Raw genomic sequence first — 23480 nt, 5'->3', positions numbered from 1 at the left:
TTCCTGTGGTTCCCCAGCCCCCTTATTCACCTGACCTCAGTCTGTGTGACTTTTTCCTAAACTGAAAAATGTCCTCAAAGGACGTCATTTCGGAACTTTAGAAAACATCCAAAAGAGTGTAACGGACATGCTGAAGACCATACCGGTTGAAGACTTCCAGCGCTGCTACCAACAGTGGGAACAACGTCTCCATCGGTGTGTAGCTGCCCAAGGAACTACTTTGAAGGGGATAACATTGATGTTTGAAAAAAATAAAAACTTTGGTAAATAAAAAAATCAGTCTCATTACTTTTCTGCCACACCTCGTATGTCTAACTAGGGGGCTTTGCCCCCACTCACTTCGCTTGCCAACCCCTGGGCCGGCGCTACGTGCTAGCCTCTTGGCAGTTCTGCCGCTCATGTATGGGGTTCTGGATGTACAATTTAAACAGATTTTAATTTTCATGTGAAGTGTTACATTTGCATCCATGTGATGTACAACTGCCCGTGATTGCATTTTGTTTGTTCCTCTCTATTAAATAAATCGACTTTTTCGAATGCTTGGCTCTGAGATTTGTTAATTGTCTTTGCAAAAGCTATTATAATGAGAGAGTGTTAACATTTTAATATGAATGGCATATCAAGACCTCCTTTGGTGTCAAATGTTATCTGCGGAAGAAGTACTACATTACCTTTCATGGATACATCCTTCTTTCTACAGTAATTCAGGATGGTGGAAGACCAGACAGTGTTAACAGTTGTAGATATTCTTCGTGATATTGTAAATTGTTGTTTTCATCTTCTGCACGATCACCAGCATAGTCTATTGATACGCATTTAACCGTTTTGCAGTGTTACCGATCGACATTTTTGGCGTAAATTCATTTGACTTCCTCGTTTCTCGGTGCTAGGATTCCCTGTGTACTAATTTTTTCTGTTGATAACCCTTCGTGATGAAATTCTTTAATAAGATTTGGACATAATACATCTTCTTTAATTGGGAACTTACTGTGAGGAAAACGTAAAAATTTATAAGAGCTGAGAGCGCAGGAAGTGTGTCTGACAAAAGCATTCACAAGACTGAGAGGTGAGAGGACCGTGGTCTTGTTTGAAAATGGTTGCCAGGAGGGCATGACTTTTAAAAAAAAAACATGGCAATATTCTCATCTCGCGGGACGTGAAAGAATCTTTTCCAAAAAGTCTCGTCTCCCAAAAAGGTCTCGTCACCTCTAAAGATTTTTTAATATAATAGAGAGATATATTTTTTAGAAGGCCGTTTGATTGTAGACGATTCATCATAAACAGAAGCTTGCTGTCTGTCACACCAGGTTAACGAGAGCAGAGTCTAATCTTTGCAGTTTAATATCCCCGCCCCTGCTTTGAGCTCCGCCTTTTTGAGACATTGGATTGGTTTAGAAATGTGACACTCAGTGACCCGACTAACTGTCCCCACCCAGTTTTTAGTAATATTCACTCATGGCCATCTACAGATATATATGTTACATGTCTGGCTTTAGCAAGACTGCCCCACTACCTATGAAAATGACATGAATGATGGTTTTTTTTTTAAATTATTTTCATTCAGTGTACCACAGGCAGCAGAAGTAGTGAGCAGCTACTTGACTAACTTGTAGAGAGGAAATATTCAAGTTGAAGTGTCCTCTTTCAGGGTAAATTTGAAACAGTAAAATAATCCACAATTGAAGTCGCACAAAAAGCTTTTCGATTTTAAGCCTGACGAGACTGTCAATGGTTTTCAGTGGGGGAATTTCAAAAATGTGTACAGCACGCTGTGGTTGTATTCTCTGTTATCTTGTCACACTTTTGCATTTCCTGTACTAGCGTACTAGCATTTTCGGTAATCCCTTGCCTGTTTTGTGTTAAAGATGTTCTTAGTTAAATCAAATCCTCAATTTTCCTTTCTACTTTACTTGTTTTATTTCTAATGCAATTTTTAGAATTGAAAGGCATGAGAAGGGTCTGGCTGCAGGCCTCCAGTGGCAGACCCCTTTGTGGCTTAGTCAGGATTGTTCACATTAACAAAAAAAAATGTGTGAAAATCTAACATGTTTAATTCACTTCTATAGTTAAAAGAACTGAATAATTTATTTGAAATTTAAAAAAAAAAAATGGTAAACATCTGTATTTCAACAAAAATTCATTCAAAAGAAAACACGATTTTCTGACCTTAACGTATTTGTGCTGTCTTTCCTAAGGCTGTTGAGGTGGAAAAGTGATGGAGCCAAACACACAGCGATGTTGGTCGGAGTCATTTGGTTTTCTTCAACACAAGCGACAACATCACTGAGAAAGTAGAGAAGAGTTTGAAGAGCTTCACGGTTTTCATCTGGCAGCAGGAGGATGGCAGCTTGGATTGCCGCAAACTGCTGATCTTTGGGGAGATCTGAAGAGAATTGAAAGGTAATAAATGATAAACTTAAAGATAACATGGCAGCAATTGATAAAGAAGCTCAAGACAATGACTTAAAAGTTTACCTTGAAAGAACCATAATGTGGGCCAGTTTATTAGGTACACCCAGTCACTCACATTCTGCATTCTAACATGGGAATTTCCCCTTGGGATTAATAAAGTATCTATCTATCTATCTATCTATCTATCTATCTATCTATCTATCTATCTATCTATCTATCTATCTATCTATCTATCTATCTATCTATCTATCTATCTATCTATCTATCTGTCTATCTATCTATCTATCTATTATATAGAACCTTTCCTTATCTATCTATCTATCTATCTATCTATCTATCTATCTATCTATCTATCTATCTATCTATCTATCTATCTATCTATCTCCTGTGATATCGGTGGATGCTATAAATGAGGTAGAAAGGACTTTCTAGTAGCGCTTTGTAATTAGCATGAGGAGTGCCTTAAAAACTTGATTTCACTGGACGTGTGGTAGAACAGTTCACAATAAGCCATGGTGGTGTAGTGGGTTCCACGGCCATGAAAGATTGGCAGCTTTTAAATAATCCATTCGCCATGTCAGTCTCTGTGGGCGCTATCAGGCAGCCGCGGGGAGTTGAAGTAATTGGGGTGCACGTGAGGGTGCAGTCGCTCTCAATTGCTTAATCGGCTTCCTGCAGTGCGTGATTGAGGCACTGCGCCCATGGAGCCGTATAAGAACGGGCCGGCACAAAGAGGAAAAAAGCAACTGAAGTAAAGGCTTGGAGAGCGAGAGCACAGCATTGGGGCAAAAAGAAAGCGGATGAGCCAGCCAGCTGTAAAAGAGAGGGGTCAGCGCGGTCAGGGGGTCCCAGATGGAGCGAAGGATCAGCGCTCGAGGGGCGGATTATGCCCAGTGAATGGAACAGTGGGTACGATCGTGGAGGAGTCCGCCCTAGGGATCTTAGGGATGACTACGAGTGTGAGAAAGAAGACAGGAGGACAACCGACCCTGAGCGGTCTGGCAGACACCGGCAGAGGCAGCCAAGACGGGGGTCGGTAGTGCGAAGACTCTCCCACTGAGCATGACTTGGGGTGAGCTGGAGAGACTGCAAAGGAGCTGTGCTTGGCTGATGTGATCCCAGTGTCTGCGGCAGGATTTTAGTCTCATTTTAAATGTCAGGATTTTACCTTTTTTTGTATGGATTATTTATTGATATTTTGATGCACTGCACTTTCATTTGGACACTGTTTTGATTTTGTTGTGTTTGTTTTTGTAATAAAAGCGCTTTTGCACCTTTCCCCTTGCTTCATTGGTATCCTCATTGTCCAGCTCATCCGGTTACATTACCGACACTGTCGGGTTCAAGAGCTCCCAAAAGAGGAAGTGGAGCTGAACCCGCATCGTCACACCCACCTAACATCTCCTAGAATTGCTGCTGCTCTGAAGGTCACTATAGGTGTAAACCACAACTAGATGTGTACGTAATAAACTGCAACTCACAAAATGAGTCCATTTAGTGCAGTCAAGGTAAATGGTTTTCAATGTTAGGCAGCGTATATAGAGATAAAAAAACAATTACATTGGTATATGTGGAGAAAAGAATCACAAAGCTTGCTTGTGAAAATGGGCTCCGGGAGGTCTCTAAAGTACTGCTTCAGCATATCGGCCACATCGAAGGCTGACTGGCCCTCATAGCTCATGTTGTCCGGGTCCATCTCACTGTTCTCTCTCAGATACTGGATGCGCGACTTTACTCCAGATTTCCTGAATAAGCCGACCTGTTGGCAGAAAGAGGGCTGTTAGACAATGGAGACGTGTCCATGGCAGTGAGAGGGAAGAGGAGCTCCCTGGCAAAATGAGGCCGCTCCCTTCTCATGTCTTCAGATTGTCATTGCAAATTCACACAAGTGCATCCTAAGTTATTGTATTTAAAATTATAACTGTACATTCATGTAAAAAGCAGACTGTAGTTTCATTGATTTCTACAAGTGTAGTGTTAAGCTGTGTGTGCAAATACGGTGTAGTTATTAGACCACAGGCAGCACTCAGTCAGGAATGTATTGTGGAAGTGGTCTGTTACATGGAATTCTCCAGGATAAGAAACAGCTCCCAACTTTGGGAATCTTGGAATATAATTAAGAAGTTGCATGTTCTTCAGAATTACCCTTCGTATATAGTGAGAAGTCAAGCAGAATGACCTCTTTTATTGGCTGACTAAAAAGATTACAATATGCAAGCTTTCGAGGCAACTCAGGCCCCTTCTTCAGGCAAGATGTGATAGAGAAACTGGAGTTCTCTGAGTTTATACAGACACCAGTACAAATAACAACATTGGAAAACCTATAAGTGAGACATCTTAGATGTAAAAAAATTAATTTAGCGAGAGAGGAGAACAATGTATGGTCAAGATCTTTGGCTAAGATAACTGTCCAATGAAGTCTTTTAAAGTTTCTGATGATGTTTTTTAATACAATGTGGGTCTGTAGACAGGCTGTCTGTGTCAGTCCAGTTTCTCTATTACATCTTGCCTGAAGAAGGGGCCTGAGTTGCCTCGAAAGCTCCCATATTGTAATCTTTCTAGTTAGCCAATAAAAGGGGTCATTTTGCTTCACTTCTCACTACATTCATAATGGCTAACACGGTACAACACCCTAGTCCTTCATATATATGTATATGTCAACTTCACAATAATACCTCACAGTCAGGATTATGGAAAGCAGGCCCTCTACTCCAAATCTTTTAATTGAGCTTCGCGTCTCACCCATTGGGCAAAATTCAAATGGCATACCTGGTCGAGGCAGTGGCTTTGGAGGTAGGTCATGGCCTTCTGTATACTTGGGGGCAAAGCACTTCCAGTTCTCTGTGCATTTAGAAGCAGCGGAACACCAAATACGTATTTGTCTTTGTAATCCGGAGCCTTCACTTTTCGAATGAACTTTGGTACTGTCCTGTTGAAAAATAAATAATAAAACAACATCACTCAGCAAATCGACCGACTGTTATGGTAAATGTTGTCTTGCTTGGGTAGTGCTCAAGAAATTGTGTCAGCTCGATTTTTGTTTTGCACTTTTGTGTTTTTGTCGTTGGCTTTCTAGGTGATATATTGGGCTGCCATTTTTCCAGTTGTTGTAAGGCGGAGGTCTTTGTAGGGTCGAATTGTTTAAAAAATACTCGCACGCATCCTAAAAGGCACTGTAAGAGCCAATCTTTAAATTAATGTTGGTGGTAAATTTATGTAAGATTTTGCTTAATTCGAACAGAGTAGCTTTCACATAAACAATGGAAGATGCCTTGTAAGTGTTATGAAGAACAAAATAAAATATATATCCTTTTTTTGTAAAACAGTTATTTACTTTAGTTATAAATGCACTAAAAAGCAAAAAAATAAATTTTTCTTTAACCACAATTTTCCAGATTGTACGTGACTAAATAAAATCATGGAATGCACATAAATTAATTGATTCAAACAATTTTTGAAACTTAGCATGGTGGGAAATTACAATGTTGATTTTTTTATATTTTAAGATGAAAGTGGCTATTCTATTAATTGATTGAATTAACTAACTTATGTGCGGCTCACGATTTTATTTAGTCACATACAACCACGAAAATTGTAGTTAAAGAAAAAATTATTTTTTGCTTTTTAGTGCATTTATAACTAAAGTAAATAGAATTGTTTTACTTACATTTTTTTTTATACACGTAAAATTCCATTACAAAGAACTCCCAGGGACCTAAAAAATATTTCATTGTAATGAAAATTTTGTTGTAATGAGATTCTGTATTTGTCACTATAGTGCTTTCTTTAACTTGTGTCCAGGCGTATGCAATCATTTCAATTGCTTCTTTTGCATTCATTTTAATCTCCTCCTGTCTACGAGTTATGCTGACGAGAATTTTTCTCAGCATTTCCTTTCTATAATACACTTTCAGGGTGCGAATGATGCGCAAATCCAGTGGCTGAAGCACTGCTGTGTAACTGGGTGGGAGGAATTCAACGCAAACATTATCTAAATGTGGAAGTGTGTTGTGGGCAGCACAGTTATCAATCAGAAGCCAAGTCATCCTTTTCTTCTTCTTAATATTGTGAGGTTTCTGAACTCTTTTGGTACCCAAAGGGAACGTCACGCTGAAGTGCACCCCAAAGCACGATTGCTGCGTCTGTGGAAGATTGTTTGTCCATTGCCGGGGCAGGGCAACAGCAGGCTCGCAGCGTTGCAGTGAAGCACCACAGAAGCAAATCCTAAAAGATTGGGGTCGCACTATAAGTCCCTGTCTTACACCCCAAAACACGAGGCTGAGTCTCAGTACTTTAGCATCAGCAGCTTTATTCAGCTTGAAACAGGAACAGTACGGTTATTTATTGTAGCGGGATCTGCCACTCTCCTATACACAGACACAGCAATCAGACAGGGTTGTGACCAGGTTAGTGGCCAAGTAATTCTGTTTCCTGCATTTACATTGTTCCTTGCATCACCCATTGAGATCTTTTCTGTTAGCTTCAGTGAAGAGCCACAGCAGAGTTGTGAGCCTGCTGTTGCTCCGGCAACAGATAAACAGTCTTCTACAGACGTGGTGATCGCACTTCGGGACGCTTTTGACGTCTTCTTGAATGAGTGCCGCATTAATAGGAACGTTTCTTGAACGAGCATCACTGAACCACCTAAAAACGGCCTTTTCAATGTCTTCAAATGCAGCAGTTCGCATTCGTTTGCAACACAAAATTTTTCTTCTTTTTTTGCTTGGTCTTTCAAGAAAGTCGACAGGGTCGATGGCGAAATTCTGAATTCACTAGCAACGTCTTTTTACTTTTTGCTGCAATCAAGAGCTGCAAAAAATGTAAAGTTTTTTTTTTCTAATACAGTAATCCCTCGCTATATCGCGCTTCGACTTTCACGGCTTCACTCTATCGCGGATTTTAAATGTAAGCACATCTAAATATATATCACGGATTTTTCGCTGGTTTGCCGCTTTCTGCAGACAATGGGTCTTTTAATTTATGGTACATGCTTCCTCAGTTTGATTGCCCAGTTGATTTCATACAAGGGACGCTATTGGCAGATGGCTTAGAAGCTACCCAATCAGAGCATGTATTACATATTAACTTAAACTCCTCAATGATATAAGATATGCTTCCCGCGTGGTGCTTGAGATTGTTTGCTTCTCTCTATCTTTCTCGCTCTCTCTGCCTGACGGAGGGGGTGTGAGCAGAGGGGCTGTTTGCACAGAGGACACTGACGCTCCTCTACAAAATGCCGCTTTATCGCGGTGCTTCTGTATACTTATTGATTTTTTGATTGTTTGCTTTTCTTAGCGAGCGCTCTCTCTGACATTCTCTGCTCCTGACGGCGCTCCTTTATGACGGCGCTCCTTTGAAGATAAGATATATTTGCTTTCTTTTAATTGTGAGAAAGAACTGTCATCTCTGTCTTGTAATGGAGCACAGTTTAAACTTTTGACTAAAGGGTGTTATTTCATGTCTAGAGGGCTCTAATAATGTTAACAGGGTGGGAGAGTTTATAAGGGCTTAAAATATATAAAAATAACCACACAAAACATATGGTTTCTACTTCGCGGATTTTCACCTATCTGGAACGCAACCCCCGCGATCGAGGAGGGATTACTGTATAAGCATGTCTGACGTTTCTATAGGAGGGTGACAATGAGTTAAATTCCAATGGATGTTTTTCAAAGAAGGTATCACTAAAAACCACCAAAAACAAAAACAGTACGAGGAAAGTTTGAAGAATTGTTTTTTTTTTTTAACAGTGTTTCTGTTTGGAGATCGTTGTGCACAACTGAGCTGTGGCCACAGAACTAACTGCTCTATGGATGATTCATTCAGGCATTTTAAAGATCTTTTGGGCACTTCGTTGTAATGAAAGTATCTGTTGAATGTACTTCGTAGTAACAAGATTTCTATAGACTTGTGTCTTATGGGGAAGCTGTCGGGACCATAAAAATACTTCGTTGTAATGAAAATTGCGTTGTAAAGATATTTGTTGTAACAAAATTTTACCTGTATTTTATTTACTTTTCAGTTTGTGAGTATTTTGCAAATGATTTTTCTTTAATCATGAATGGGAAGCATTTTTTAAAAGTATTACATAATATATCTTCTTTGCAGAATTATTTAAATACTAAAAAAAGATTATATTTTGGTCTTCTATTTTTCTGTTCAGGCTGTTATGGGATTAACGCCTGGTTGCTGCGAAAAAAAAAATATCAACGAAAGAACGTCAAGCTTATGGCAATACCTGCTCACTGTGATCATCACGGCTACTCCTTCACAAGAGTAAACGAGTAAAGTCGGCCACTCACTGGAAGAATCAAGTGCGTCTCTCACTTGTATGCTCCTAAATCTCACTACATTCTCTCTCCGTCACTGTTGTGTGTGTGTGCGTTAGTTGGAATCACATAACAATTAATTACGGTGAATTTGTTTTGTAACTGGATTATTATATTGTCCTCGATACTGAACACGTATGCAAAATTTGAAGAGATTTACTTCTCCAAAAGTGGGTTTAAAATCAGTTGCAAGATTTGACCCAGACAGACAGAGGAGTCAAGTTAAATCAAATTGTTTAAGAAGCCTTTGCTAAGGTCTTTGTACTTCCGAGTAAATGAGTAATAGATGCATTTTGCAGTCCCTACACTAAACTGCTACCCAATTACTTTAAAAGAATCCCATATATTTTTAAAACTAACCTAAATTGCCTTATGTGGCCTCTTATTTTTTCCTGCACAACGGGTTCAAGAATGTAAACTGGGCAGGAGAGAGACGCAACTGAGCAACACAGGTCTGCATGGCTTAACAGCAAAGGAAATGCTGTAGGGGTTGAAGACGTCTTTTGAATTAGCATATGAAATCTAAATAAAGTTTTATTATTTGTATGTTAAGATTGCAAAACATATTTATTTATCTGGCAAACGTCTTCCCTAGTTGGCTTGGTGCCCAGACACCACTATACTGTAAATCTGGCTGTGTATCACACACACACACACACACGTAATAGAATATCGATAAAGGAGTAAAGAATTTTGTCAGTGACAGCCCTTAAAAGAACCCCATTTGTTTAAGCACATCTGAAGTTTTATTAAGGTTTGCGAGGCAGCATTTAACAATCTGTTTAGCTGTGATTTAAACTCCGCCGTTGTCATTTACAGCAATGGCAGGCGCCAGGTTGTATGGCTTTACATATTCATAAACATGAGCCACTTGGCGGTCGCAAACCATGTCAACAGATTTCTATAAAACGCTCTTGTTTATGCCAGCGTGGAGCTCTGGAGAGCACTAAATGAACGGAGAGAAGGTTGAGAAACAGCTTTGGCCATTTTATTTAACTCTCTGGCAAAAAGCGTTGCCTGAGTCCTTTGTGGAAAACGAGCTTCAGTGTGTGGATTTATGAATGCGCCATTAATCAGTTTGTTTTATAACTGCATGTCATATTATCCAAAAGGCAGTACAAAAAATAATAACAATAAGACTGCGAGAAAATTCAAAGGTGGTGTAATTTGGGTGGCTGCCATGTAGCTGAAGTTAACACAAATTATTGATGTAATGTAAATTAAGGTAAATGTGATTTGTGCAAATATCATGTGGGAACAAATTATGTTTTCAAAGAAATCTAATTTATCATATATTTATGCTTCATAAACCAATAAAAAAAGATGCCTTTATATTTAACATTTAATTCCAAGAATTCATCAAGTACTGCAGAAACTCTCGTTCATGTAATGAATTCCAAACAATTTTCTAAATTATAATTAGGCTGATTTAATTTTTTTGTAACATATTCTGTATATTTAACATAAATCTAGAGTACTTAGCGTGAAGTACTGAACTACCAGCACTTGACTGTTACGTCTCAGTCAGGGTTCCCCCCTTGGCTGCGGTTCAGAGTTTAGTTTTATGTCCTTTTTGTTCTTTGCTGAGCCATTTACTGATGTCAAGGTTACTTTTGTTAATTATTTGCTGCATTTTCTTTGCCTGCGTTATGTTCCATGTGTTTTGTGGGTGGTCCCCCAAGAGGCGGAGCCACCTGCCAGTCAACTCCAGGAACTGGCCAATGTGACCAGAGGGTCTCCCACAGTTCCTGGCGGTTCATTTTGAAAGCGTGTAGGAGTGCGGAGTTCGTGTGCTTTTTCTCAATTTTGTGTAACTTGTGATTTTTTTTTACCTTACTTTCGGATTCTGTGTTGGAACTTTATTCACCTTGGTTTGCCTTTGTTACAGGCCAATTGCATTTATTCTTTGTTCTCCACAGAGCTTCATTGTGATTGGAATGCATTTTTGTGAAGAATACATGTTTTATTTGATAAGGATTCGGTCCTTGGACTTATTACTTTGCTAGGGTTTGACAGTGATTTCCCCCTCCAGTAGGAATTATTGGAAGTGTTTGAGACTGTGTGCTTTGGGATTCTTTAGTGCATAGCTTCTTAAACTATAGCTCATGGGTTGCCCACTTTTGGGTCACTCAGGTTCGTGACTTACCCTTGTATTCACTGGTAAAGGGTGAAGCGTACACTGTGGCTGCCAGTGGCGATTCTCCAAGGGGAACCCCTCACACCTCACAGAATGACTATTGGTGGTGAAAATTCAGGGGGAAATTGATGGACTAGGCTTCATTGACACTTAGAAGGGCAAGATTGGATAACGGTAAAAAAAAAAAAATGTAAGAATAGCACCTAGTTCACGACACTGACTAAAGCAGATAGTCCAAGTGGCATCAGAGCAGCTTTGTGAAGCAAGATCTCTTTGTTCATATTATTATGTGACTGTTTAATCTGTGTTGCAGTGCCAATCTCCCTTTGTACTGAATGCTGAGAATGTAATAGCTCAGTTAGCATGTCCAGGCTGGTGTCCTCGTCCTTGTCCCCCTACTACAGCTTATTTGTGAGCCTGCTTTAATGCATTATTGGAAACTGCCAAGGTGCCAGTGACTGAAGCAGCCTTTTCCAGCCATACCAATATTCTGGCTCATTGCACTTCTTTTTGAGTGCCAGTGAAAGAGAATCATGAAATTAATGATAAATGATCCATTTGTGGATTTTTAAACAGTGAAGCTATTGACATCACTGAGTGTGCATTATTAACGTGCCCCCCATCTTTTTTTAACTGAAAGCAGATATCACTTTGGCATTTCACTGTTTACATGTCAGGGTTGTTGATTCTGGTTTTGTGTTTCCATGGTGACCAAGCTATTTAGTTACAACAAAAATGATCCGTGAATCGCAATGCACTTCACTCTCAGCATGTGTTCAATGAATACTTTATATAGCGCCTTTCTAGAAGGGACACCGTTCTGAATTGCTGTGCATGCTGATTATGTCATAAATGCTCACACAGAAATCTTTTGTAGCTGAAGATCTAGAAGGTTACACAGCGAGCTGAAGTTGGGTGATTTAAAACTCAAATCTTTGCCTAGAGCCAGGTAGGTGGGTTGTGTCTGGCAGTTAATCTTATATTTTTGTGAGCCCCCTTCTGATGAAGTTTCATTTTAATCTGATTGGCTTCTTTGTTGGAATGGTAGAAAGGGAGATGGAGGCAGCAATAAAGCAATTCAAAAAGACCTAGACGAGCTTCAGAACTTGGCAAACACTCTGGAAAATGCAGTTTAATGAAGAAAAGTGCAAAGTGCTGCACATGGGCAAAAGGAACATCAATTATTAAAACAAGATGGGAGGCACAGTCAAGAGATGTTATGATCAAACTAAATAGACCTCATCTGGAGTATTGTATCCATTTCTGATCACCACATGACAAGAAAGACATAGCAGCACTTGAAGCTCTGCAGAGGAGAGCAACCAGGCTCATCCCAGACTCAAGGACATGTCTTACTGCAACAGACTCAGAGAATTAAACTTCTTTCAGTCTCGAGCAGAGGAAACTGTGTAGCGACCTACTCCAGGTCACCAACATCCTCAAGGCCGCCGGAGCAGATGGTAAAGGACTGGAGTGATGCGCTCTGTTCACTTGGTGTGTGTGAGGACTCCATCAGCTGAGTTCTAGATGTGTTGTATTCTAGAGCAGCGTTTCTCAACATTCCGGGATTGTGACTCACTTTTTCTCATATAAGTTGTCTTTGTGGTCCATTATGAAGAGGGGATTCCCCTTAATAAATCAAATGTGATGATCAGGGGGTGTACCCACTACCAATATAGACAACTCGCGACCCACTTTTGTGGTTGAGAAGCACTGGTCTAAAAAGTGTTATGTATAAGTGGTGCTCAATGTATCTTTACTTCTTAAAACGTTGATGTTACTGTTTAATAACTTATAGACTACATTTTATTTTTTTTTCCCTTGCACTCAGTGAGCGAGGCCAATTGGTGATCAGTTATATATATATATATATATATATATATATATATATATATATATATATATATATATATATATATATATATATATATATATATATATATATATATATATATATGAATGACCTCCAAAGAGCGTGGAGACTTTTGATCACATGAACATGTCTGCAAAAAGTGTCGTCTCCTGCCCTGCAAAAGTCGAGCAGCTGGCGCACTTTCTTTTACACGTATACAATTATGAGGTCGTCAGGTCCGATTATGAAGACACGCACAGGAGTGGAGGACCGACAGTGCCATCTCGGCCAATTAATGGCAGGGCCGTCTCTCCAGTCTACATGAGACCCACCACGACGCTCATATCATCAGCGAAGACCTCTCTCTACACTTTCTAAAAGAAAAAGGCAAGTTTCCTTTCTTTACACCTGTTTTCCTTTTATCCCAAACCAAAGCCTTTCTCTCTTAACATTGCAGAGGACACAAAAATGATTTTCTTTTAATTGCTGGTAATGCCGGTAAGGAACATTACCAGAGGCAGAAATTTGGACGTTCACACAGAAAATGTCATTTCTATACCACAGCCATAAGTGGTACCATTGGTACAATGGTAGAGGCGAGAAGTCATGAAATCATGCACAAGAGCTTCTGCTTGTTTTTTTATTTAATAAGTCAGGTGATATTTTGAAGGCTATAATAATCATTTTTGATGAGTGATAAGTGATGAGTCAAAAAAGGCACTTACATTACATACAACACATGCTAGGTATAAGGCTGCATCCACCAACTTGGACACGAATGACCCGTATCGCTGGCTTAGGAGTCGTTGCACTGATGATGTCACACAGAGCGCCATCTAGGCGACGTCACCAAGAAAGTTGCGAACGTGTCCCTAACTACGGGTACTGAACATGACAGTACGTACAATGAAAATAAGATGTCACGGGAGAACATACTGGTTTTTAAATGCCGTTAAAAATGCATCAGACACAATAAAACAATGTGAAAATCAGATTCATTGACTTCTGAATCCCACAAAATGACGTTTAAATTATTTTTAGAAGCCGGGAAGACGCTGTTCAAAATTAACTCCAGGTAATGACATGGTTAGGTCATATATAGTTAATGACAAATGGAAACCCATATGAGATTGCGGAGATTTATTAATGTAGAGTGGACTGCTGTCCCACTGGCAGGTACACCCCTTTGACAACATGACCCTTCTCCCCAAAGACACATCCTTACCAGTTCCAGCCTTGCTTGCTGGATGGGGAGTATCTGTCCATCAGGGCAGTGAGTTTTAGCAATGCCAGCTTCTGCAGCAGATTGAGCTGGGCCGTCGTCTGGCTGTCAATGCTTAGGCCGGACGTCTCTCCGTGTAGACTTTGCTCACTCAACCAGTGTAACTTCTGCTGCCTGAAATAAAAACATTTAGAATCAACTCATTCCATCAGTCAACCAGGTCTGATTTTTGAATCACTGGCCCCATGATTCTAAATTGGATTTAGCAGGTTGGAAAATGTTGTGTTGATGTTGTAATTTTCAATTAAGAAAGTTCTATGGAGTTTTAGCTGTTTAAACAATTTCATTTTAAATTGTGTTTAATTTATGTTGCAATGTCAGATAATTCATTTTCTTTTCCTAGTCAGTGTTGTTGCCATGTTTTCCAACAACAACCACACCTGGGTCCAGATACGACTCCACCATTGGATACAATTACCCCTCAGGTAGGATTATCCTAAAGGCATATACTGTATAGGTGATTGTGACTTTTTATATAATGGGACTGTTGTCTCGATTCTGTCTAGAGTTGGTTTATAACTTGGTCTCTGCACCTCGCTGCTAGGAGGAAGAGCACTGGTTCCCTGTGATGAGAGCATGAGTATATTTTGAAAATATTTCTACTTTCCTTGAGTGTTATATTTTCTGTCTACTGTATATACTTGCGTACAAGTCAGGTCTTGAATAAAATGAGACTCCGACTTGTACGCCCGTTCAAAAATGCGACACTTAATTTTTTTTTTTTTTACATCTTTTTTACATTCTTGCCTCCTCCAATCTCGCACCACTTACTCAGATGAATCAAATTTTGTTGCAGCAGCACAGTTACCAATTTAATTGCACCACTTCAACGACTTTTAATTTAAAACCAGCTTCATACTTTCTTCTGATTGAACACTCCATCGTAGATAAGGGATGCTCTTATGATAAAGGTGTATAAGGGTGTGAGATACAAAAAGAACAAATCAGTGCAAACGTCGCTTCAGAATAGTTCAGGTATTACTGTGTGGTCACATACAGTAAGCACGATACATATAAAAAAAAAAAAGGCCGTGTGCTCCGTGGTTACTCTCTCAGGTGGGCGTTAGCATATTGTAATCTCTTGGACCAATAGCGTGTGTTTTCTGCATTCGACTTATACGACCGACATAAAATACCTGAAATTATACGGTAAAATCAAGTCCCGACTTATACGCGGGATGACTCAAACGCCAGTATATATGGTAGTTAAATTTTACTTCACGATATTTTCAAATGCACCTGGATACATTTTCTCTAATATACTTTGCTCGACACTTTGTTACTGCAGTATTAAACCAGAAAACAAAAGGGCTACAAAAATGCTCACAGTGTTTCACTCAGTCAAATTACATAAAATATGGCCTTTCCTCAATTTAAGAAAATTTTCATATAAGAAGAATCTGGGAATATTTAAATAGGCACTGTTGGCGCTAACAGCCGATCATCTACACAGTCATTCCTGCTACAACTAGCCCCAGAACTAGGCGGAGCTAGATGTTTGGGGTGGGGTTGGATGTTTGGGGCGGGACTGGGCATTGATAACATGAAATCCCAGTCTCACGTTTTTCTGAACTCCAATTTATGACGCTTCACCTTTCCACTTTCGTTACATTCACGTGAATTTCCAATTGGACTTTTTAGAGAAATGCACGGTCACTGTTGATTTGTTACTTGGTCTGCAAAAACAAGCAATTAAATGTAAGCTGTATTTTGTTTTTCATGAAAAAATAAAAAGCAAACTAAATGTGCATCACTTTGCTCCAAATACAATTAAACTATAAAATGGCATTTCTAATGGACCAGGTTATATTTTTTGTTTCATACAATTGATTAAGGCAGAGGTTACCAAGCTTTTTAGGTTTGTGACCCATTTTGAAATCTGAGCTTTTTCGCGACCCCAGCTATTTGAAATCTTGACATTCACTTCCTATTCAACACATTGTTTAATGTTTGTTTTTCTATTTTTAAATATTTTTTTTACCCTAGGGGGGTTCTTGAACTCTAGTAGGCGCTATATCAAATACAGGCCACTTACCATTTACCATATCAGGAGACCACAAGGTTTGGTAACACTGGACTAAGGTGAAAGGTTGGCATTTTGTCACTATTTAAGAGAATTTGTGTAGCTTTGTTTTCTCTAAATTGTCTGACTCTGAGCTCTGAGTTTGTAGGGCGTTCAAATTGATTTTTATTCATGTTTACTGTCTGTCTGATAGCACGTAACTGCAGCAGAAGTTATTTGCGCTGCTGATGCTGCTGTGTTCTGATGCGGTCATCAGATTGGGGTTGTCAGACGGGGTCAGGTTGACCTGCAGGCTGCGGTGAGGTGCACTTGTGCCTTCTCATGCTGTGCTTCACTCACCTTGTCTCGTGTGTTGTTCTGTTCTCATTATCCTGGGCACCACAGCTCCAAAAGAGATTGTGAACTAGTTAGAAAAGCCCAGGAAGAACCCAATGGCCATTCCTTTAAAAGTGAAGTCTAGGTAAAGTACTTTACTAAACATTATTTAATAAAAAGCAATGCCATATTAGAGATTGTTTTTTGACAACTAATGTTGCGATTAACTAATTCGGTCCGTTCTCATGTAGTTTGTTATTTGAATAGAAGTACTGGTCATTTTGGAGGGCCAAGGAAAGCTTAAAAATATTTTCCATTCAGTTGAGTGTAGGTGATCACTTTACGGAGGGTTTTCAGGAACAGATTAGCTCATTCTTAAAGTGCAGGAAGCCTGAACGGCTCTCCTTCTAGCGTCCTCCATGCTGAATGAGGACGTAATCATTAGGATGTCACTGTGTCAAGTTGAATTTACTTGGCTTATATGTTAGTGATGGTAATATGACTCGCATACAAAAAGAAGGTAGCCCACAGTTTGTAAGAACTTTTCTTTTTTATTACTAGGTGGCTTCACCCCCTACCAGCACTACACACCGATGTAAAGAGGGGAGCAGAACGCACCCCAAGGAGACACAGTCGCTCCTCCGAAACCCCTCTTAAACGGTGATTTTTACCTCCTCTTTGCTCAATCAGCTGCTGGCTTGCTGCTGCTGCCGTGCCGCGTGATCTGCATGTCATGCGGCGCTTCGAAAGTTTAAACGCCTGTACAGCAGCTCTCCTTTTGTCTCTCTTCTCCCCTAGACATCCTCAAACACTAGTCTATCTCTTTTAGCTGTTCCGTTATTTCACCAAGTAAGATTTTCCGTTTGTTTGCGCTAACGCAATCTTTACTTTCATTTTTTTTGAGACTTCCATTATCTCTAACCTGCTCTGCATGTGTATCACGAGACTTGCTTCCAAAGGTTGTAAATATGACGCGACTTGACCGTCTGACAGGATGTGAAAGTGTCCCTCTGTCTTTCTTTAAAAGATCACATCTCATCGCAGGAAAAAAGTTTCATATCGTCAAGATTTTATTTCATAATAGAGAGATATTAAAGACAATGAGAGATTGTTCTTTTGATACTTAAATACACCTTTTGACTTAAGTAGTTTTCTCACTGGCAAAATGTACTTTTACTCGAGTCGCTTTCCAGATAGCTACCTCTACTTTTACTCGAGTATGGTGCTTGGCTATTTTATACAACACTAAAAGCAAAGCTTCAATGGAAGGCTTGTGTGGAAGAAGGCAAGTATGTAACTGGTGACGTACTCCATCGTGCTGGCCTGCTTGATTTTGTTTTCTTGATGTTACTCACAAGTCATGCAAGGCACATTTATATGCATACATTAGAACTGTAAAATATAAAGGACCTTCAGCTTCTTTAGGAGTTCCTCTCCTGTAAGGTCATTAAATTGTAATCAGTCTTCTTTTCTGTTATTCCTAAGAACTTTTTAAAAGAAACAAGTCGTAGTCATGGCTTACCTGTTTGGGTGTGTTAAGGATGATCCAACACCAGAATCCCTTAGGAAATCAAGTTCTGCGGACCCAAGCTCAAGGGAACTTTTGTCCAAATTGTCCACGTCCATTTCTGAGCCTATGTGATCATTTTCTAGATGCTGATTGATTTCGAGATGAATTTCATTAGGGGATGATGGGCATGGGGATGTGGAGTCATTGGCAAAATCTGAGTCCCCATCGTCAGACATTTTCTCTGTCCACTGACTGACTAACTGCTGAAGTCCATTGATGCGTTCCATGACATCATCCAGCTCTGAAAAGACGTCATCGTCTTCTATTCCTGCTGGCAGCTCAGTTTTTGAATGATGAACATGGACGCCTGGGACATTGTCATAAATACTGATTCGGTTGTCAACAGTTGCCAAGGGGCTAGAGACTGGCTCGTGGTCTTTTGAGGCATTAGTCCTTGACCTGCCCCCTCTGTAGCCATGAAAGCTACCAGTTCTCCAATTTACAGATGTGTTGTCTATGGGGGACAAGACATTATGAGTTAGAGCTTTTGGGAACGTTCCAGGTTTATGTCCATGTGGGACCTGAAACATCAATTTGTTTTGTATGAGTTCTTCACTTTCATAGCTTTGCTCGTTTCCATTTGACAAACTGTCAGCCATTGCTTCTTTATTTATCCCAACCCGCTTCCCAAGGCTCCGGATGCGGATTTCTGGGCTGGGTGTGCTAACCACACTGCTGCTTTCTGATGGGCTGCTGCTGCTACAGGATGGTGGGAAGGAAAAATTACCTCTGCTGTCATCCTGAAGTTCTGAGATATCCACACAATTAAAGCGTTTTAGCTTCTCTTCATCAAAGCCTTCCTGTAAAACTGGCCCACTGATCAGCAATCTCCCCTTGACATGTGAAGGCCTCCTCAAGCTTGAGCTCCTCATACGCAGCTTTTCCATTTTCTTCAGCAAACTCTTTCCCCTTTTTTTAACAACTAGCTTGTCACAAACTTTGTCTTCCCCACCAGAAACGAGAAGGTCATTTGGGGAGGGTGGTCCGCTAAAGCAAGTATTTGGAGATGTGGCTTTGATCGAGGAGTTCCTTGAAGAGCTCCTGCTGTTTTCTAAATCCTCACTGGCCTTGGGGACACTGAGGCCATCACTGTCAGTGCTACTTGAGCTATGCAAGGAGCACACCTCATGCTTTTCCCCGCTGTCCGAAAAGGCCGCATCTTCACTGTCTGCGTTCTTCAGGCAGGAGCTCTCTGGGCTTACACCAGTGAAAAAATCATCGGCCTGAGAGAAATCTAAGCCGTCCAAACGTGACCACCTCCGGCTGTGTCTTTCAAAAGTCCACTTTGTGCTGATGGCACATGGGTCCTCATCTTCTGAGTCATCACTCTGAAAAAAGAACAAGCATGGGGTGGACATGATTTAGATGGACAGTGAAAATCAGAGTTTAACCCCTATAGCTTATTCAGAACCTCAAAAATATAATAAATAAAATAATACACTTCATATAGTGCATAAAAATGGCCAGTCAGAAACATGTTAAAAAAAAATACTTGACTTGCTCCTATGGAATGTTATTTGATTTTAATAAAATTAATAAAATGTTTAAAAAAAAAAAAAAAAGACTTGACCTGACTTTAAATCTCTCTTTTTGTGAATGATTATTTTTTCTAGATTCATAATTTATATTTATCTTTTGTTTCTTTCATTAACAAGTAACCGCTTTCTGTGCCCCAGTCAATGATTAGCACTTGTTAAACGTCTTAACAGCACAGGTGCTTTCAGTATCGTTTGATTTCTATTATTTTACAATGAAATAAACCTAATAATAGGAATCATCAGGAATAATAGGAATCTGACAAGACATCCCAGTCTTATCGTTAATAGACTGTCTCATGGACCCCGTGATCATCAGAGGTGACTGTGTGCAGAGGGTGCAGACCTATAAATATCTGGGAGTGCCGCTAGATGACAAATTGGACTGGACTGCCAATACTGATGCTCTATGTAAGAAAGATCAGAGCCGACTATACTTTCTGAGAAGGTTGGCATCCTTCAACATCTGCAATAAGACGCGGTGGTGTGCTGGGGTGGCAGCATAAACATGAAAGACGCCTCACGCCTGGACAAACTTGTTAAGAAGGCAGGCTCTATTGTAGGAGTGAAGTTGGATAGCTTAACATCTGTGGCAGAGCGACGGGCACTAAGCAAACTCCTGTCAATCATTGAGAATCCACTACATCCACTTAACAGTGTCATTTCCAGGCAGAGGAGTAGCTTCAGTGACAGACTTTTGTCACTGTCCTGCTCCACTGACAGACTGAGGAGATCGTTCCTCCCTCACACTATGCGACTCTTCAATTCCACCCGGGGGAGTAAATGCTAACATTAATTTTATTTTAATTTTTTTTATTTTTATTACTATTTAATTTAATATTGTTTCTTTGTATCAGTATACTGCTGCTGGATTATGTGAATTTCCCCTTGGGATTAATAAAGTATCTATCTATCTATCTATCTATCTATCTATCTATCTATCTATCTATCTATCTATCTATCAGTATCCACGGTTGTTGGCTTTCTATTGGCTGAAAATCCTGCTGACTGAAATTCATTGGTGGTCTATTATTTTTGAGAACAGTAAACACAAATATATATGGGTGTGTTCATCAGGCCATTAAAGTACTGAATATGCGTGTATATTCTGGGATGTATTGTGTGTGTATGTAAAAACACAGTTTTATATTTGAAGTCTGTTTAAATCTGCATAGTTATCAGAATCTGCTCACTGGGATGGGTTCAATATAAGAATACGTTTAGTATTAGTTTAGTTTAGTAGTGTTGGGTGTTTATGACTGGCATTCTTGGTTATTGCCCCCCTTTATGACCCATGGGGTTTTAAAGTACTAAAAATGCAGGGCAGGCAGAAGAAATGCAATCCAAGGCACCAGACGGCCTATGTTTACTTATTTGGCAGATGGCGACTTACAACATTTGAGATACAGTTGGCTCCATTTCTTTTCTCTTTCCTATTGGAGCACAGGCAGATCACATGACTCGGGGTCACATAGAGTCAGCACTGGGATTTGAACCCACAACCTTAGTGTTTGAGGTCCAAAGCCTTAACCACTACACCACACTGCCTGCTGAAATGGGTCTGATTGAGGCAGCACTAAGTGGAGCCAGGAGCTTAATTAATAAGCCTGAAGGCTTTCGAGGGAACCCCTTGATTGAGCAGTCAACTGAGCCACAATGGTGTTTGTTTAAGGGGGCTCACCCAACGTCTGGAGTGAGGTGACTGAGGGTGTGGGGTGCAGCATATGGTCATGCTGGAGAAAGAAGACGCAGACATGTCATAATAGAAAGCAGAGCCTTTCGTTGAATCTTGTTTTGCTTTATTCCATTTATTTTTGAAGTCAATGGTTGTATCTGTTAAGTTAACATTTATTTAACTGAGGAGCATACCACTGTAATGTTCTGCTTCTTGAAAATAACACAAAATACATTTAAAAAAAACAATATTTTCTTCACTACATTTTCAGGATTATTTACCTTTCTCCTTTGCCGACCAATCTCGAGCTTCATTTCCACACATTTGTTTAAAGTGTTCAGTCTCCTATAATAAAACATAATATGTTAACATTTGGCCTGCCCACACCCGGGTCACTCAGAAAGCAGTATGTGGGCCTGAAGTTTACTCTGCTGGTCTCTGAAATGTCTTCTCCATTTTTGCTCATTGCAGACCAGTTGGATGGACACTGAGGTAAAACACACATTTTGAATCCTGTCAGTTCAAAGCCATTCGTAAACTTTGAGGGTTTGTAAGCAATTTGGAGACCACAATCATTTTTTATTCTAAAATTTCCAGGGAGGAGAAAGGTTTACAGCAAAGTAAGCTAGTAGGCATAGCATTGCTTGAGTCTTGTGAATAAAAGAAAACTATACCTGGTCTGTGTGAATAGCAAATGGCAGAAATGTGTAACATGGATGAAAGAAACGAGTCCTAATTTCTAATGAGAAATGTGATGATTGTCTAATTGCACTATTATTTTTGTCTAAATGTTGCATCTTTGCATATTTCAATAAAGTTTCTGTAAAAAGAAAAAATAACTTATATGAACAATGAGTTATTTTGTTTTTTTTGCGTAGCTTAAATTTTTGATGTTTAGCAATTCTTTTGTTTTTTTGTCAGTTGCTTCATTGCGCACTGCAGTCCTGAAAGTAAGAGAGTCGGATCGACAGAATGTAAAGAACAGCTCAGCTCAGCTCATGACAGACCGGTGGGCTGCGGTGGTTTTCTTCATTGCCACTTAAGGTAAGCAGAGTGCTTGTCCATTTGGGATTCTTTTAGACGACTCCGCTCATATTATATGTTTCTACCTTACTCCAGTCACACTCAGATTCGCACGTTGCTGTTTTCTTGTTGATGGCATACATCAGGGGTGTCGAGCTCCAATCCCAGAGGGCCGCAGTGGCTGCAGGTTTTAATTTTCTTAATTTTTGTACTATTTTAACTTCTTTTGCCCTAGCTGATTCAGACCCCTTTACGGTTTCTTTTCCTTCATTAGCAGCCAAACAATAATGAGACACAAAATGAGTCGCCACTTATGCAGCCCTCCTGTGCCCATCACAAAGTATCTTTAAATAAAAGATGGTGAAGGTCTCATAAGGCTGATCTGCTCAGGTCACCAAAACCTTTTAACATTGGTGCTCTTAGAAAAAGGAGGAAATCAAAAGCTTTGGAAATGTCTGCTGTGGCAGAATGAGAGCAGCAATAAGCCGTGGAATTAAATAACAGGCTTAATTAACAACAAGAATTTGCTTCTCAGTAAGAAACTGATTGGAGTTTGAAGCCCCGGTTTAGCTTGTTTCTTGTCTCATTTCTGTTTGGCTCTTATTTAATGAAGAAAGGACTGAATCCTTAAAAACAGGGCTATTAAAATGAAGAGAAAGTAAGTTAATTAGCAGTGAAAATGGGTCACTGATTAGGGAAAGGTTTAGAATGAAAACCTGCAGCCACTGTGGCCCTCCAGCCCCAAAGTTCAAACCCTGGCCTCACAGCCTTGTTTACTCCGTAAGTGGCACCATTCAGTGAACAGTCTTGTTCCTATGGCACATACTAATGTCTCATCTTAGTCGTCTAGTACCCAACCTGCTTAATCCAGACCAGGGTCTCTTGGGGGCTGGAGCCTAGCCCAGCTAGCAAAGGGGGGCATGGCAGGAGCAAACCCTGGACGGGGTGCCAGTCCATCACAGGACAAACACACACACCAGAGCCAATTTAGCATCGCCAGTTCACATAAGCTGCAGGTCTTTGGACTGATGGAGGACACCCACTCACACACGGGGAGAACATGCAAGCTCCATGTAGGGATGAGCTGGGGTGTGAGCTCTGGCCTCTTTACTGTGAGGCAGCAGGGCTACCACTGCGCCACCTGCTCTGGTATATCATAAATAAATTTGACGTCAGACCTGATACCAGTGTAAATATTTGTTTAACTGCAGTATAGGCTGATGTTTATGTGACGTCCCTTTTACCAGACATGCTTACTGTTTTAATTCCTATCATAATTCCTAAGTCAGTTATCTGCCTGTGTTCCACGTGTAAAATAAAATATAAA

General features: G+C 40.1%; 1 protein-coding gene across 2 annotated transcripts in view; it reads right to left on the bottom strand.

The window, feature by feature from the left end:
• Positions 1–23480, bottom strand: part of si:dkeyp-23e4.3 (rho GTPase-activating protein 7) — a 251409-nt gene that overhangs the window by 12593 nt on the left and 215336 nt on the right. For both annotated transcript variants that reach the window (XM_039776150.1, XM_039776151.1), the window contains exons 4-9: positions 21412–21475; positions 17873–19248; positions 13956–14126; positions 5182–5341; positions 3973–4171; positions 2167–2383 (exon numbers count right to left, since the gene is read on the bottom strand). In XM_039776150.1, coding sequence (XP_039632084.1) covers positions 2167–2383; positions 3973–4171; positions 5182–5341; positions 13956–14126; positions 17873–19248; positions 21412–21475 — 2187 coding nt within the window. The remainder of the gene's footprint in view (positions 1–2166; positions 2384–3972; positions 4172–5181; positions 5342–13955; positions 14127–17872; positions 19249–21411; positions 21476–23480) is intronic.

The sequence above is a fragment of the Polypterus senegalus genome, chromosome 13, assembly GCF_016835505.1.
Source record: "Polypterus senegalus isolate Bchr_013 chromosome 13, ASM1683550v1, whole genome shotgun sequence".
NCBI lineage: Eukaryota > Metazoa > Chordata > Cladistia > Polypteriformes > Polypteridae > Polypterus > Polypterus senegalus.
The sequence above is the reverse complement of the archived record's forward strand: the minus strand, read 5'-3'. Positions and strand labels throughout refer to the sequence as shown.